This window comes from Dromiciops gliroides, chromosome 4 (genome assembly GCF_019393635.1).
Source record: "Dromiciops gliroides isolate mDroGli1 chromosome 4, mDroGli1.pri, whole genome shotgun sequence".
In the NCBI taxonomy this organism is placed as follows: Eukaryota; Metazoa; Chordata; class Mammalia; order Microbiotheria; family Microbiotheriidae; genus Dromiciops; species Dromiciops gliroides.
In genome coordinates this window covers 259,543,244-259,558,705 of record NC_057864.1, presented here as the reverse complement: position 1 = coordinate 259,558,705, position 15,462 = coordinate 259,543,244, and the positions used below count along the sequence as shown (strand labels likewise).

At 42.8% G+C, this 15,462-nt stretch overlaps 1 protein-coding gene across 1 annotated transcript in view; it reads right to left on the bottom strand.

Moving 5' to 3' along the window:
- CAPN11 (calpain 11) overlaps positions 1–14,597 on the bottom strand; it is a 30,394-nt gene extending 15,797 nt beyond the window's left edge. Inside the window, exons 1-5 of the mRNA XM_044003408.1 lie at positions 14,370–14,597; positions 14,044–14,113; positions 10,966–11,084; positions 6,287–6,420; positions 5,861–6,038 (exon numbers count right to left, since the gene is read on the bottom strand). Of these exons, the coding sequence (XP_043859343.1) occupies positions 5,861–6,038; positions 6,287–6,420; positions 10,966–11,084; positions 14,044–14,113; positions 14,370–14,597 (729 nt within the window). The remainder of the gene's footprint in view (positions 1–5,860; positions 6,039–6,286; positions 6,421–10,965; positions 11,085–14,043; positions 14,114–14,369) is intronic.
- Positions 14,598–15,462: the final 865 nt, after the last annotated feature.

Genomic DNA, 15,462 nt, shown 5'->3' with positions numbered 1-15,462 from the left:
ACCCACCAGGACCATGGCATCAGGGTCTAAGGGATGGGATTCATACCACTCTTGCAAATCAGGCACCAAAAAGAGCCTTCTTCTCCCCAGGAGGTAATGATATTTACCTTTGACCCTCTTCTAGTGCTCCATTCTATATCTGATATACTTATCATGTAATAGTGGGTCGTGGGGGTAATGGGATAGCAGAGCTCAAAAGGACCATAGAAACCATCTGTTCCAAACCCTACTCCCCTATTTTACAAACCAGGTAACTAAGCCCCCAGGATATTAAGTGACTTGCCCAGTCGCAAAGCTAGCATCTTAGGTGGGATTTAAACACAGCTTCCTTCGATTCCATAGCCAGGATTATAGTTGTTTCCATAAAAGAGTAAATAATGTGTGTTGTTTTTTCTTTTTTTTTTTTGCAGGGCAATGGGGGTTAAGTGACTTGCCCAGGATCACACAGCTAGTAAGTGTTAAGTGTCTGAGGCTGGATTTGAACTCAGATCCTCCTGAATCCAGGGCCGGTTCTCTATCCACTGCACCACCTAGCTGCCCCTGTTTTTTCTTTTTTCAGGGCCATGAGGTTAAGTGACTTGCCCAGGGTCACACACCTAGTTAAGTGTCAAGTGTCTGAGGCTGGATTTGAACTCAGGTCCTCCTGAATCCAAGGCCAGTGCTTTATCCACTGCACCACCTAGCTGCCCCAAGAGTAAATAATGTGAAAGTAGCAACTTGTATTACCTAAATAGTGTTCTTATTCCTTTCCTGTTTCCCCCATCCCTTCTCCAGTGCCTGACATAGTGTCTAGCCCACCATAGGCACAATAAATACTTACTGATTATTGACTAAGTACATTTGCTGTTGTTATTACATGTAAGCAGGAACTTAAACATTTGTTGTTTTATTCATTGTATTCTATGTTGGAAAACACCGTGTTGAAGGAAATAGTAGGCTGTTGTGCCTTAGGACCAAGGCAGACAACTTCAGCTCTCTCTCCCTTCCTTCCTCCCTCTCCCTCTCCCTCTTCCTCTCTTTTCTTCTCTCTCTCTCTCTCACCCTCTCTCTCCACACATACTCATATATTCTTATATGTATTATGTATACATACACACATATGCACTGTGAATGAGATTTCCCCCATCCCTTAGTTATAAGAGATTTACCATAGTTATAAGTGATTTAAGATAATAATCAATATAGTAACTAAAAAATTGTGATTTATTCTATTTAATATAGATTACATAAGGTCAAAAGGTTAAGTCTTTTCTAATATTTCCTAATTTTCCAATGTCAAGCATTAGGTAATATCACAAGATCTAGTAGTCAGCAATGCTATATTTTAATAATCACGAGTGACATACTTTTCTATAAAGAGTTCATGTTGCTGATCAGTGGCCTGACAATGACCCACCCTATTGTTATCATAATGCTGTCATTTATAGTCATTTAGGTAGTTCCTCATATTTCCTAAGAATATGTTTTAATTTTAGAATTGTAACTAATGATATAATACTGTACAAGTGTAACTTTGGAAGGGTATACAAACCCATGGATTGTGTAATTCTGGGGCTTTCAGGCCCAATGCCTGGATGACCGGATTTATTGGGAGGCTAAAACCCTCTCAATAAACCTATTGGTTTTGTTGGGGGACTAACCCTCTCTCAATAAACCTATTTGCTTCAGCCTGGAAACTTTGTTATTTTCGTTCTTCCGTCAGATTTAAAAAATTTTCCCGACAGCACTCAGCTTGGAATCAGGAAGACTCATCTTCACAGATTCAAATCTGGCTTCAGACACTTACTATCTGCATGATCCTGGCCAAGCCACTTAACCTATTTGCCTCAATTTCCTCATCTGTAAAATGATCTGGAGAAGGAAATGGCAAACCACTCCAGTATCTTTACCAAGAAAACCCCAAATGGTCACAGAGAGTTGGACATGACTGAAATGGTTGAACAACAACAAAGTGCACACCCGTGTGTAAACATACACATACATATGTATATAAAATGGTCATCCTACAGACACATAATATATTTTATATATATTCATTTATAAGTATGTGTATGCATATGTTGTTATATGTTGTATAGTGTATATGTGTATGTTATTGTTTCAATCAGCGAAAATCCACCTACTTACTCTTCCATCCCGCCCCTACCCCCCAAGAAATTTGAGAACAAAAGAAAAACAAAACCCATTATAAACATGTATCATTAATCAAAACAAATTTCCATATTGGCTATGTAAAAAAAAATTGTCTTGTATTGCAATGAGTCTTTCTTCTCTCTATCAGGACATGGGTAGCATGTTTCATCATTAGTTCTCTGAAACCATGGTTGGTGGTTACTCTAATAAGACTTCCTAATTCTTTAAGAGTTGTTTGCCTTTACCATATTGTTTTCACTGTATACATTTTTCTTCTACTTCTGTTCACCTTAGTCTGTACCAGTTCATACAAATCTTCCCAGGTTTCTCTGAAACCCTCTTTATCATTTCTTTTTTTTCTTTTTGTGAGGCAATTGAGGTTAAGTGACTTGCCCAGGGTCACACAGCTAGTGAGTGTCAAGTGTCTGAAGCAGATTTGAACTCAGAACCTCCTGAATCCAGGGCCAGTGCTCTATCCACTGTGCCACCTAGTTGCCCCTCTTTATCATTTCTTATAGTACAATAGTATTCTGCTATATTATTATACCATAATATATTCATCCATTCCTTAATTTATGAGCACCTCTCAGAATCCCATTTTTTGCCACCTTAAAAAAACTGAATAGGTTTTTCTACATCCTTGGAATTTGTTTTCCTTTGGACTTAATCTTCCTTAACCTACCCTCCTTCTAATTCTCCCCTCTCTCCTTTTCTCCTTTCCCTCCTATTTTCTTGTTGAGTAAAATGCATTTCTGTGTTTAACTCTGTGTGTGTGTGAAATGTAAGCTGCCCTCATCCTCTTTTCTTTTTGTTTGTATAGATGTCTATTTGAACCCTGATTATGTGAGACAATTTTTGTAATCTTCTTTTTCTTTTCTCTCCCTGCCCCTCCTAAGTGTATTCCTCCTCTCCTCTTTCCATTCTTCTCTTAAGATCATCAAGATATTATACAACCCCTCCTAGGCCTTGTCTAACTGGACTCCCTCTGTGACCCCAGAGGATGATAGGGAACACACACGTGGATCATCTCCACCTATTCAAATGTAAGCAGTTTTCTCTTTGTTTAGTCTTTCGGTTTCTCTGTCCTGTGTTTGAACTTCAAAGTTTCTATGTAGCTTTGTTCTTTTCATCAGGGATGCTTCAAAATCTTTTATTTCATGGAAGTTCTATTTTTCTCACTATAAAATTATGTTCAGTTTTTCAGGGTAAGTTATTCTTGGTTATAAACACATATTCTTTGCTTTCTGGAATATTGTATTCCAAGTTCTCCACTGCTTTATAGTGGCAGTTGCTAAATCATAGGTGATCCTGACTGTGGCTTTTCAGCACTTGAATTCTACCTTTCTGGCTGCTTGTGGCATTTTTTTTTCTTTGACCTAGAAGCTTTGACTTTTTGCTATGATATTCCTGGGAGATTCATTTTGGGATTTCTTTTTGTTGGTGATTAGTGGATTCTTCCTATTTTACTTTTGCCCTCTGGTTCTAAGTGATCTGGGTACTTTTAAGATTTCTTGAAATAGAATGTCTAGGCTCTTTTTCGGTCATGATGTTTAGATACTCTAATGATTAAAATTTTTTCTCCTCAATCTGCTTTCCAGATCAGTTTTTGCTATGAGATACCTTATATTTTCTTCCATATTTTCAGGTTTTTTTTAACTTTGGTGTTTTGTTTTGTTTTTTGTGAGGCAATTGGGGTTAAGTGACTTGCCGAGGGTCATATAGCTAGTAAGTGTCAAGTGTCTGAGGCCAGATTTGAACTCAGGTCCTCCTGAATCCAGGGCCGGTTCTCTATCCACTGCACCACCAAGATGCCCCTTAACTTTGTTTTAATATTTCTTGTGGCTTCATGAACTCACTGACTTCTATTTTGTCCATTCTAATTTTCAGGGGTGCTTGGTTAAGATTTTGTACCTTTTGTGCCAAGCTAATAACTCCCTTTCCGATTCTTTCTTCCATAGCTCTTATTTCTTTTTCAATTTTTTTGCAAGCACTCTTATTCCACTTGTAATTTTTAAAACTCTTGTTTCATCTCTTCCAAGAATTCTAATTAAGTTTATGCACAAGCTATCTTTTTTCTCTGAGACTTTTCTTGAAGATAGTTTGGAATCATTCTTTTCTTTTGTATTTGTGTCTCGAGTATCCCTGCCACCATAATAACTTTTGGTGGTGGTGGGTTTTGTTTTTGTTTGTTTGCCAATTCTTCCAGCTTGCTTCCTAATTTTAGACTTGATGTTAGGACTGGGATCTGTAGTAGTTCTGGAGAGAAGATCTGAATTCTTTTTGTTTCTGCTTTCTTGGGGGTATTGAATACTCTGTTATCTCAGAATCTCAGGGACAGGTTGGAGACCTGCAAGCTTTCAGTGCTCCCAAAGTAGACTAATCGAGGGAAAAGTCTGTTTGCTGCCCTTCTGGTCCGAGTTCTGCAAATTCCTGGCCTGGGTTTCCATCTGAACAACAGTAGAGTACTGCTGATGCATAGCCCTATCAGCCAGCTGGAAAGCTCCATTGGTCCAGAGTAATGGAACTGTAGGCTTTCTTTTGGTCTGGGATTCCTGCCCTGGTTATTCCTTTGCAGGCTGGGCTAGATGCTGGAAGTGAGATCTGGCTCTGCTCCTGGGTCTGAAACATACTGCTTCTATTTTCTTTGGAGCCTACACTCAGTACATGGCCCAGGGCCTGCCTGTCCAGGAATATCTTTCCCCTGCTTAGGTGTCCTTCTTAGTCCACCCTGGATTCCTGAGCCAGAACTGCATAGTGGTGAAAAAAGCTGCCAGTTGGCACTTGTCCCCATCTAGGTAGTCTGGTATGGGGTCTGGGACCTCTTCTTGCCCTGGTGTACAGTCTCTCCCTGGATGCTGGAGTGATGTGAAAAGTGTGCTCTCAGCCCAAACCTGTCCCCCCTGTTTCTTGGTCTTTCAGTGCTGAACTGGGCTATATGAATGACCTGCTATGACTTTTTCTATATTTCCCCTTCAGGATTTGGTCTGGTGCATTCTCTATATCTGTTTGGAAGAGTTTTCTGGAGAGGAGCTCAACCATACTTCTTCCTACTACTCTGCCATTTTGGATCAGCCTGGTCAAACGACTTCTCAAAAGGAAGGCTAAAAAGGAAAACTGACTTCCCCTACCCTTCCCTTCCACATGCATTCTAGGGATCAACAAGACAGGCACAGTCCTCTGGGACCTAGGCCAGCACCACAGTACCCTATACCTATAAGGTATTTAACAATGATTTATTCAACGTTGAAAGACCTAAAAACTGATCAATGCAATGACCAACTATGATTCCAGAAGTCTCTTGGTAAAACATGTTATCCACCTCCTTCCTGACAAAAAGGTGTTGGACTCAGGGTACAGAATGAGCCATCGAGTTTTTAGATGTAGCCAACACAGGAATTTGCTTTGCTTGACTATGTATATTTGTGTTTTTTTTTTAATTAAATTTTTTTTTTTTTTTGCTCAGGTAACTTGCCTAGGGTCACGCGGCTTGTAAGTGGCAAGTGTCTGAGGCTGGATTTGAACTCAGGTCCTCCTGAATCCAGGACTGCCCCCAACTATATCTATTTGTTACAAGGGTTATATTTTTTTCTTTTTCAGTGGATGGGGAAAGTAAAAGGGGGAGAAGGTAGGTTTTCATATTAATTGAATAAAAATCTAAATGCTAATTCAAGTGAATCAGTATGGGAGACGGTTGGGTAATCCCCACAGTGGAAAAGGTGATAGCAACATTTCTTACCGTAATACTACAGCCAATTAGAGAGCCTCGTTGTAAGGCCTTCTGTATGATGCTAAGCAGATTATTGGGGGGGTTTTGGAGGTTGTATGCTTCAGCCACACCCCCTGTAAAGTCCTCAAAGCCTTCAGTTGAGGTGCCCCCAATAAGTGCTTCGTATGAGCCATTCAATCTGTGGGTGTGGAGAGGACAGTTAGTCAGTCAACAAGCCCTAAGCACTGGGGATACAAAGTATAGTCCCTGACTTCCAGGATGGTGTCAGTGGGTATTTGGAGGGTTGAAGAACCAGATAGGGATATTCTGCTGAAAGGTTTGGGATCTGAATATCAGTGGAACAATGGAAGAAGGTGGGTGACTATAGGGAGGGAGAGGGGCAGGGGAGCAATGCATGGTTGAGGGTCCCCCAAACTTGGGACTTACTTAGCATAGGCCTTCTCCAGCAGGGCAGTCCAGAATTCATTCTTCTCAGCCGAATGCACAAATACTAGATTGTTATTGATCGTGGGCAGCAGATCATCCACCACCACATCTAACCACTCCCCAAACCTCCAGATCTGTGGGCACAAAGATGGGCATCAGTCACAGGACCTAGGTCTCTGCCAGCCTCCTAAGAGCCTCATAACCAAAGCTTCTACTGGTGGTTGATTCCCAATCAGGCACCTTTGTTGACCACTCCACCAAGCCCCTGGCAACTGAGAATCAGGAGAACAGAGTATTACCCTTAGCTCCATCACTAATTCAATGTGTATCCTTGGGCAAATCATTTCCCCTCTGGACCTCAGTGTCCTCATCTGTAAAGTGAGAGGGTCAGATCAGATCATGGGTTCTGAAAGCTTTTTGTGTGTCCTGGACTCCTTTGACAATCTGGTGAAGCCTGTGGTCCCATTCGCAGAATATGTTCAAGTGCATAGGATTGGGGCAGCTAGGTGGCACAGTGGAAAGAGTATTGGCTCTAGAATCAGGAGGATCTGAGTTCAAGTCCAGCCTCAGGCACTTAATAGCTTTGTGACTGTGGGCAAGTCACATAACCCCAATTGCCTCCAAAAAGAAGAAAAATAAATGCATAGGATTACAAAAGTAATCAATTATATTTAAATACAATTGTTTTTTGTTTTGTTTTGTTTTGCAGGGCTATGAGGGTTTAGTGACTTGCCCAGGGTCACACAGCTAGTAAAGTGACCCTCAAGTGTCTGAGGCCAGATTTGAACTCAGGTCCTTCCGAATCCAGGGTCCGCCTAATTAGAGTTATAAAAACATTAATAAAACAAATCCATGGACCCCAGGTTAAGAATTCCTGGAATAGATGATCTCTAAGCTCTAAGGTCCTTTCCTATATTTTAAGGATTTGTGAGTTTGGCCACTGGGGTATCTATGAGAACTAGACAGGGCCTTTAGCTCTTTTGAGCCACCTTGGCTTCCCAGGATTCCTGGGCACTGCCTGCTCTGGTACACTAGCCCATTGTGTTAAAACTGTACCTTGTTCTGCTTCCCCTGACCATCACTGCCCCCACTTCCCATTCCTCCCAAATCCCCTACTTCTAGTCAGTACAGTAAGTTTATAAGTAACCAGTATGAAGGGGCAATAGCAAGAAATAAGCAAAGGGGAACCTCGAAGTCATGTACAAACCGTCCCAAAGATCAAAGGGGCATAATTGACAAATTGTATTATATATTCTTTTTTTTTTTTCAGGGCAATGGGGGTTATGTGATTTGCCCAGGGTCACACAGCTAGTAAGTGTCAAGTGTCTGAGGCCAGATTTGAACTCAAGTCCTCCTGAATCCAGGGCCAGTGCTCTATCCACTGCACCACCTAGCTGCTCCCTAGTTGTATTATATATTAACCAATCACATTGTGGTAATATGTGCTGAATCAGGGGAAACCATGTAGGTGCTGCTGTCAGGGCCTTTTTGTTCTCCAATATGTAAATCTCAGATAAATCCCAGACCTCCGTGGTAAAGACCAGCAAGCAGATCACTGAATGGTGTTAATCATTTTGAAATGATGTGGACGTATTAACTTGAAAGTTTTACTGACAGCTTTGAAATGATTTGCATATGTTAATGAACTGATGACACAGTTAAGGGTTAGTCTGTTCCCCCTGCCCCAAATTCTACAAAAATGGGATCTCAAACTCCTGCCCCCAGAGCACTTCCATCTCCCAAGGGTCCATGCTGCTCAAGTGCTCCCAACTTCAATCCATGGTTACATAGCTGAGTCATCCCCTCCCCCTCCTCTTCCTCACATCGCCTACCTTCTTTCACCAACCTGTTCCCCGTCCCCAAGCTGGCTGCCTCTGTCCCCCTTTTTATCACTTGTCTCTGTACTGTTTGTGCCATTTGCCCCCACACCTCTGTGCCTTATTGTGATTGTAGCCCCATTCCCCACTACCATCATGGATTTTCCCCATGAGTACCCAAAGATCCAGACGTCTCTGCCTCATTTCACAATTTCATAATTTTTTTTCACAATTTCATAAATTAATGATCAATTTGCCTATGCCTTTGTCCTTTGTCCTTATGCCTCCGAGGGACCACTGGCAACCCGGACTTGGGTGGCTTGGTCCTGCCCTGAATCTTCAGACTCTTCCCACCTCCATTCATCCATCCATGAGTCCTGTATCACAGTAAAATTGGCAACAAGCTGAGGAGGTGTCTTTGATGGTGTCTCTGCCATGAATTTTCTAAGAAGGCCATTGACCTCATCTCCTTTTCTCTGGAAGCCTGTCAAGTCCAAGGGAGCCAGACCTTTAAATTGCCCAGAGACAGAGCAGAACAAGAGACACCTTCCCCTCCCTTGAAGTCCTTTCCTCCTTGAAGTCAGGCCTCTCTGCTCTCTCTGAAATCCTAGAGTGTTTTCAACAGTTGACATAGCACATATGTCCTTGGGCATGTCCTGTCTTGGATATGTTGCCTGTATTAGGTTTACCTCCCAAGTAAACTCCAGGCTAATCCCATCTTTTTTAGTTAACTCCAGCCCCTCTAACTTTTTCTGAGTGTTGGAAGAACCTATCAAGATGTGGATATCAGCCTCTTCAATCCATAATCCTACCCCAGTTTTCTCCCCACAGGAGCAGACTGAATAATGGTTCTGGAAGAAGTTTCTGTGACTCAATCTGCTTGAGTTGCTTATATTTTCTAACAGATAACGATGCCTCAGAAATTCTGAGCTGGTTTGGCCATCACTAATAGTAGTGGCCAGGCCCCATAAAAGACCACCTTGCCCCCTTCCTCAGTCTTCCTGGAAGAAAGGGAGATTGTGGGGGTGAGGATAGGGAAGACCAAAGCCCTCCTGGTAACTTTGGACCTAGAAGAAAACTTTCTTAACTCAATCTGGTGGAAAATCCCTACTTCTCCTTAAGAGAGACCAAAGGGCTACCTTCCCTGTGGCCGGGCATTGCCTTCTAGGAGTAGGAGGAGAGAAAAGGCCAAGCCCTCTTGGTACTACTAGGCTTAAAGGAAACTTCTGAGGAAAAAAACTCTTGCCTCACCTCTTTCTCAACCCAATAATAAAATAGACTCCATCACTTAGAAAAGTCCATAGGGATCCTATGACACTTAGCCTCTTCTCTTTGAGACTTGTGTGGCAGTCAAACGCCTATTAATGAAATGGTCAAAATAGATGTGGGCACTATTGTAGCTTCAGGAAAATGGTAGTAGTAGTAGTAGTAGCAGTAGAAGTAGTAGTAGTAGTAGTAGTAGTAGTAGTAGTAGTAGTAGTAGTAGTAGTAGTAGTAAAACCCAGTGCAATAGAACTACAAAAAAGAAAGATCTGTTCAGCTTCTACTCCCTTTATCAATGAAGACTGAAACACCTTTATGACTTAGTGGATCATATTGAGAATCCCTTTGGCTGAAAAATTAATTACTTTGCAACCAACCTGAGGATTGAGTTTCTCTAATTCAAACACTGATCCTCTTATGACAGGTACACAGTTTCCTTTCAGGCCCCATTTTTTCAGGCTTTCCTGCTTAATTCAAGCTCAGCTAGTGTAGAGAGCTTTCAGAAGCCAGGGTCCTTAGCCATACTATCATGAGACATCTAAGAAGTTTTAAGTGGAGGAGGCTCTGTGTGTGTATTCAAATTATAGAAACATATATAGTGTATCTATATGTATATATGTAGGTATGTGCACATACAAATACACAATGTGTGTATGTGTATGTAACGTGTATATGTATATATGTGTGTATACACACACACAAACACATATGTGTGTGTTTTTCCCTCGGTCTAGACTGTTAATTTTGTTAGAGTAGAGAATTTCCCACATGGAAACTCTCTCAAGCAATACCGACTTGACTGGGAGCTACACCAAGCGGTTAAGTGGCTTGTTCATAGTCTATCTCAGAAAATCCCCTTTTGCCCCATAAATCTCAGCTTAGGTACCATGGGCATGAAAGCTTTTTGTGATGCCCCCAGTTGTGAGTGTCCTATCTCCCAAACTACCTTGATTTAACTACTTTGTCTATTATTTAGTATCTATATCCATATAGATACTAAATACATACATAGATACATATACATATACACACATATATATGTGTACATATACATACACACACACTTGTCTTCCATTAGAATTTAAGCTCTTTGTGAGTAGGGATTGTTTCATTCTGTTTCTTTGTATCCCTGGGACCCAGCACAGTCCTTAGAACATCTTAATAAATGCTCGTTGGTTGGTTGATTGAAGGTCATGATGCATAGAGTGTCACAGTGGTTCAGTGGCAAGACTCAAACCTAAGTCTTCTTGACTTCAAGGCTAAGCCAAGGTCTTGTCTTCCCTGTCCCTCCCTCTTACATGTACATGCTTTGTTTTAGCTCTAGTTGTGATTTCATTGTCATAGAGAACTCCCAGTGTGGAAATATCCTCCACTAATGCAAGTTAGCACCTTACAACCTAATTCATTAATAATTCATCAACTAATTAATTAATTGGTTAATTGATTAAATCAGCAACTTCATTAAGAGAATTTCCTGAGGCATATGACTTAACCAGGGTCACACAGTCAGTAGTGTATGTCACAAAGCAGGACTTTAGCCCTGGTTTGCCTGACTTGAAAGGCAGTCCTCTCTCTACTGTGATATACAAATGACATTACCCGAAAGTGGAAAATGCCTGCATAGTCATTCTGGAAGCTTTGGCCTTGGAGTATCACCCGGGAGAGCAGTGTTTCCTGGAGGCTGAGGGAAGCTATGGCAGCCAGGAGCCAGCAGTCCCCTGGAGAGAGAAAAATAAATAGACATATAGGTATTATTCACCACCTCTGTGCCCTTTGACCTCAGGCTTCATGTAACAGAATCTACATCCTTTCCCACTTGACCAAGGTGCCTATGCTTCAGGAACACCAGTAAAAACCCACATCATCCTCACAAATGGATTCTTGGGTCAGGTTTATCAGAGGCCCCAAGAAACACTGAAGAGGATAGAAGCTAGCAAGGTAGATTTCTGTATATCTTTCTACTGAGTCTCACCTGAGGGCCAGCTCCTCATGAAATGGCCCAGATCCTTGGAAAACCACTCCTCCTTGCCAAGGGACAGAAATCCCTTTTCCAGTTCTAGATCAATAATCCTAAATCAAAACTATATCGTTTATCTTGAGTGTCCAGAGTTCTGACACTTAGCTTTGGGGGCGGGGTGGGATCTGGTTTGGTTCATAGGTTTTAAATATAGCTAGATAGGGGTCCAAAGACCTGAGTCTCTCTCTGGATGATTCCTTTGGAGATAAAACTACAAAAAGGAAATAGTGGGGGCAGCTAGGTGGCACAGTGGATAAAGTATTTATAATAATAATAAATGCTGATGATGCCTTCAGTGTCTCTCCAAATGATGAGTTTATAATTTAATAACTTTATTTAACCACAAAACAGTTATATAACCACATGTGTGATAATCCGGTGAACATTAAATATCAAAAGAATATTCAGGAGGACCTGAGTTCAAATCCGGCCTCAGACACTTGACACTTGCTAGCTGTGTGACCCTGGGTAAGTCACTGGGTAAGTCATTGCCCCAGAAAAAAAAAAAGGAAATAGTGAATCTAGCCTAAGAGGTATGTGGTGAGGAGAGGGTGCTGAGAAAGCCCTTCCTTCTGCCTCTTAGTCTCTTCTGTGCCTTGGCAGGGAGTAAGGGTTTGCCAAGGAGTTGGGCAGAGGCACCAGAGTCTGGCACCTGTGTACTTTCCTCCTATTACTACCATTAATAATTATATTAGGGGGCAGCTAGGTGGCGCAGTGGATAGAGCACCGGCCCTGGAGTCAGGAGGACCTGAGTTCAAATCTGGCTTCAGACACTTAACACTTACTAGCTGTATGACCCTGGGCAAGTCACTTAACCCCAATTGCCTCACCATATATATATATATATATATATATATATCTCATAACCAGATCTGACACACTTAGAAGGAGGAGGAAAGGAGAGAACAAGAACGTGATGATGAAGTGACAGGTGGAGGAGAAAGCAGGTGTTTTTTTCCTCCTTCCAACTCTTGAAGGATGGAGGAGTCAGAATGTCAGCGGCCTATGGAGCTAGAGACAGCCAAGGCTTGGATCTAGATTCTCTGTGGTCTCCTCCCCATCCTTTAACTTCCCAGTATTAGTCAGAGTCATTCAGAGGCAGAGAAACCCCTAGGCAGGTCAAGTCTTAAGGAAAAGAATTCCTACCCCTTCCCCAGGGTCCCTTCAGGGACAATGAATGGAGACTCAGCGGGGGGTTTGTATTTGGTTTTGGTTTTGTTTTGTTTTTCAGGGTAAGAAGAGGCTGCAGTCCCACATCTCTATTTTAATGAACCTTCTCAGACTATAAGAAACTGTCCCCATCCACCCACCCACATGTATTCTTTCCACTTCCTCACCAGAAGACACCATAGTTTCTTCATTACTTGAAGCATGCCTGCTGAAGGGAAGGAGGACCTGGGATGGAGGGGTCCAAGGTGGCAGCAGGCATAAGGGAGGAAGGCTGGGAAGCTTGACCACATCGAGGACTGGGGAATACGATTTTATCCTCATTTCCTGAGATATATTGTAGGTTGGTTAAGGGAGACTTACAGATTGGGGCCAGTCCTGGCAGTCAGGTGGGGGGGGGAAGGAATGGTTCTTGCCCCTAGTCATACACCTAGTATATGTAAAAAGGCAGGATTTGAACAGAGGTCTTCCTAACTCCAAGGTCACTAAGCTTGTCACACATGCATTTGTGGTTTTTTGTTTTGTTTTTGTTTTTGTCTTTGTTTTTTTTGCAGGACGATAAGAGTTAAGTGACTTGCCCAGGGTCACACAGCTAGTAAGTGTCAAGTGTCTGAACCCGGATTTGAACTCGGGTCCTCCTGAATCCAGGGCTCATACTTTATCTACTGCACCACCTAAATGCCCCATAATTGTTTGTTTTTAGGCTGTTTTTGTGATTTCATTGATATAAGTATCTCCTAGTGCAGAAACTGCACCCACCAATGCAGATCAGCATCTCTTCTGCAACTTCTATTAGAGTTAGAAGATGGGGTCCTTTGGGTCCTTATGGGGGTGAGAGTGGGGAGAAGAATATGGAATACTCTCTCACTCTTTTTTTTCCTTTTTTTTTTCCTCAGGGCAATTGAGGTTAAGTGACTTGCCCAGGGTCACACAGAACTAGTAAGTGTTAAGTGTCCGAGCTGGATTTGAACTCAGGTCCTCCTGACACCAGGGCCAGTGCTCTATCCACTGGGCCACCTAGCTGCCCACTCCTCTCACTCTTACTGAAAGATTCAAACTGCAGACAAAGGTTTAGGGCAAGGTGGCTGGCTGCCTTCAGGGAGAGGCTTTGAGACAATAATTAGAAATTTCTGGTAAGTCATAGAAATCCTTTATGCTTCCTAGAAAGGGAGAGGGCAAACCAGGAGAGGAGGGCATTTGGGGATTGGGTAATAGGGTTTCCCTAGCTTTAGGGAAAGTTGAAATTCCACCCCCACACACACCTTGTAAGACCATCTATTCCCAAATCTGCCTCCTCTCCCTATTATTATTATTATTATTTTGCGGGGCAATGGGGGTTAAGTAACTTGCCCAGGGTCACACAGCTAGTAAGTGTCAAGTGTCTGAGGCCAGATTTGAACTCAGGTACTCCTGAATCCAGGGCCGGTGTTTTATCTACTGTGCCACCTAGCTGCCCCTCTCCCAATTATTTTCATTCATCTCCTTTAACTTACCGAGAGCCCCCTGGCAAACATCAGTCCTAGTTGCCCCATCCAAGATGAATTGAGGGTCACTTACAATGTCCTGTGGAATAAAGGATGTCAGGATCCCAGAATATGTTGTCAGACCCCTATTCCATTCCTCTATTCAGGGAGCTAGTCCCTTGTTGAGACCCAGCAAGTAGGGGGTGGCCTAAGGAAGTCCCTTGAGATTTGGCTGCAATACCCAAGTAAGATCATCCCAAGGGCATGGGTGGTCTGGCCAAGGGCGTGGAACTGAGAAGCTGATAGGACTGGAGTTTTCATAAGGAGAGAGGAAGGAGAAGAGGACTGCTGCTCACCTGAGGCCTCTTCCATTCGATGCCTTGAGTTTGCTGTGAGTAGGGACCCAATTCGTTATAGCCAAGCACTTCTGGCCCAGCAGGGAATTGTGGATCAGTGAATAGCTCCCCATTCTGCAGGCATTTTGCCTTAATCTCTTCATAATTCTGGTCTAGATATGGAATAGCATTGTCATACTTCCCCAAACCTTCAGATCGAAGCTTGTCCCTCTGGAGACGAGCTGCCATCCCTCCAAAGGACGTTATGGTCTGCTGCTAGAGGCCCTGCTTGTTGGGGGAGGGGGGGGAGAGATCGGTTAGCACAGGAAAGGGTATAATAGAAAGTCAGGGGGCAGAACTGGGGGAGGGGGGGCTGGGGATATTGAGAAGCAAGGAGAAGGGAAGGAGAAGTGGTGTTATTAAGTGCCTATGCTAAGTATTCTCTACAAATATTATGTCATTTGATCCTCACAACAACCCTGGGAGGCAGGTCCTATCATTATTCCCATTTTATAGATGAGCAAACTGAGATAAACAACTTACCCAAGTTCACACAGCTAAGTGTCTGAGGCTGTACTTGAACTGAGGTCTTCCTGACTTCAGTCTTAATGCTCTACCCACTGGTGCCACCTGGATGCTTTGAGAATAGAGACGATGACAGGGATCAAGAGGGAAGGAAATGGGGTAGCTAGGTGGCACAGTGGATAGAGCACCGGCCCTGGAGTCAGGAGGACCTGAGTTCAAATCCGACCTCAGACACTTAACACTTACTAGCTGTGTGACCCTGGGCAAGTCACTTAACCCCAATTGCCTCACCAAAAAAAAAAAAAAAGAGAGAGAGGAGGAAATAACCACCCTATAGTCACAATGCACCTCCAGTAATCACTTTATTTATTTTTATTTTTTAGTGAGGCAATTGGGGTTAAGTGACTTGCCCAGGGTCACACAGCTAGTAAGTGTTAAGTGTCTGAGGCCAGATTTGAACTCAGGTACTCCTGACTCCAGGGCCGGTGCTCTATCCACTGCGCCACCTAGCTGCCCCCTAGTAATCACTTTACATATCAGCACCTGGACCCACAAAGGCCAAGGCAGGGAGAACTAACTGTCCACTATT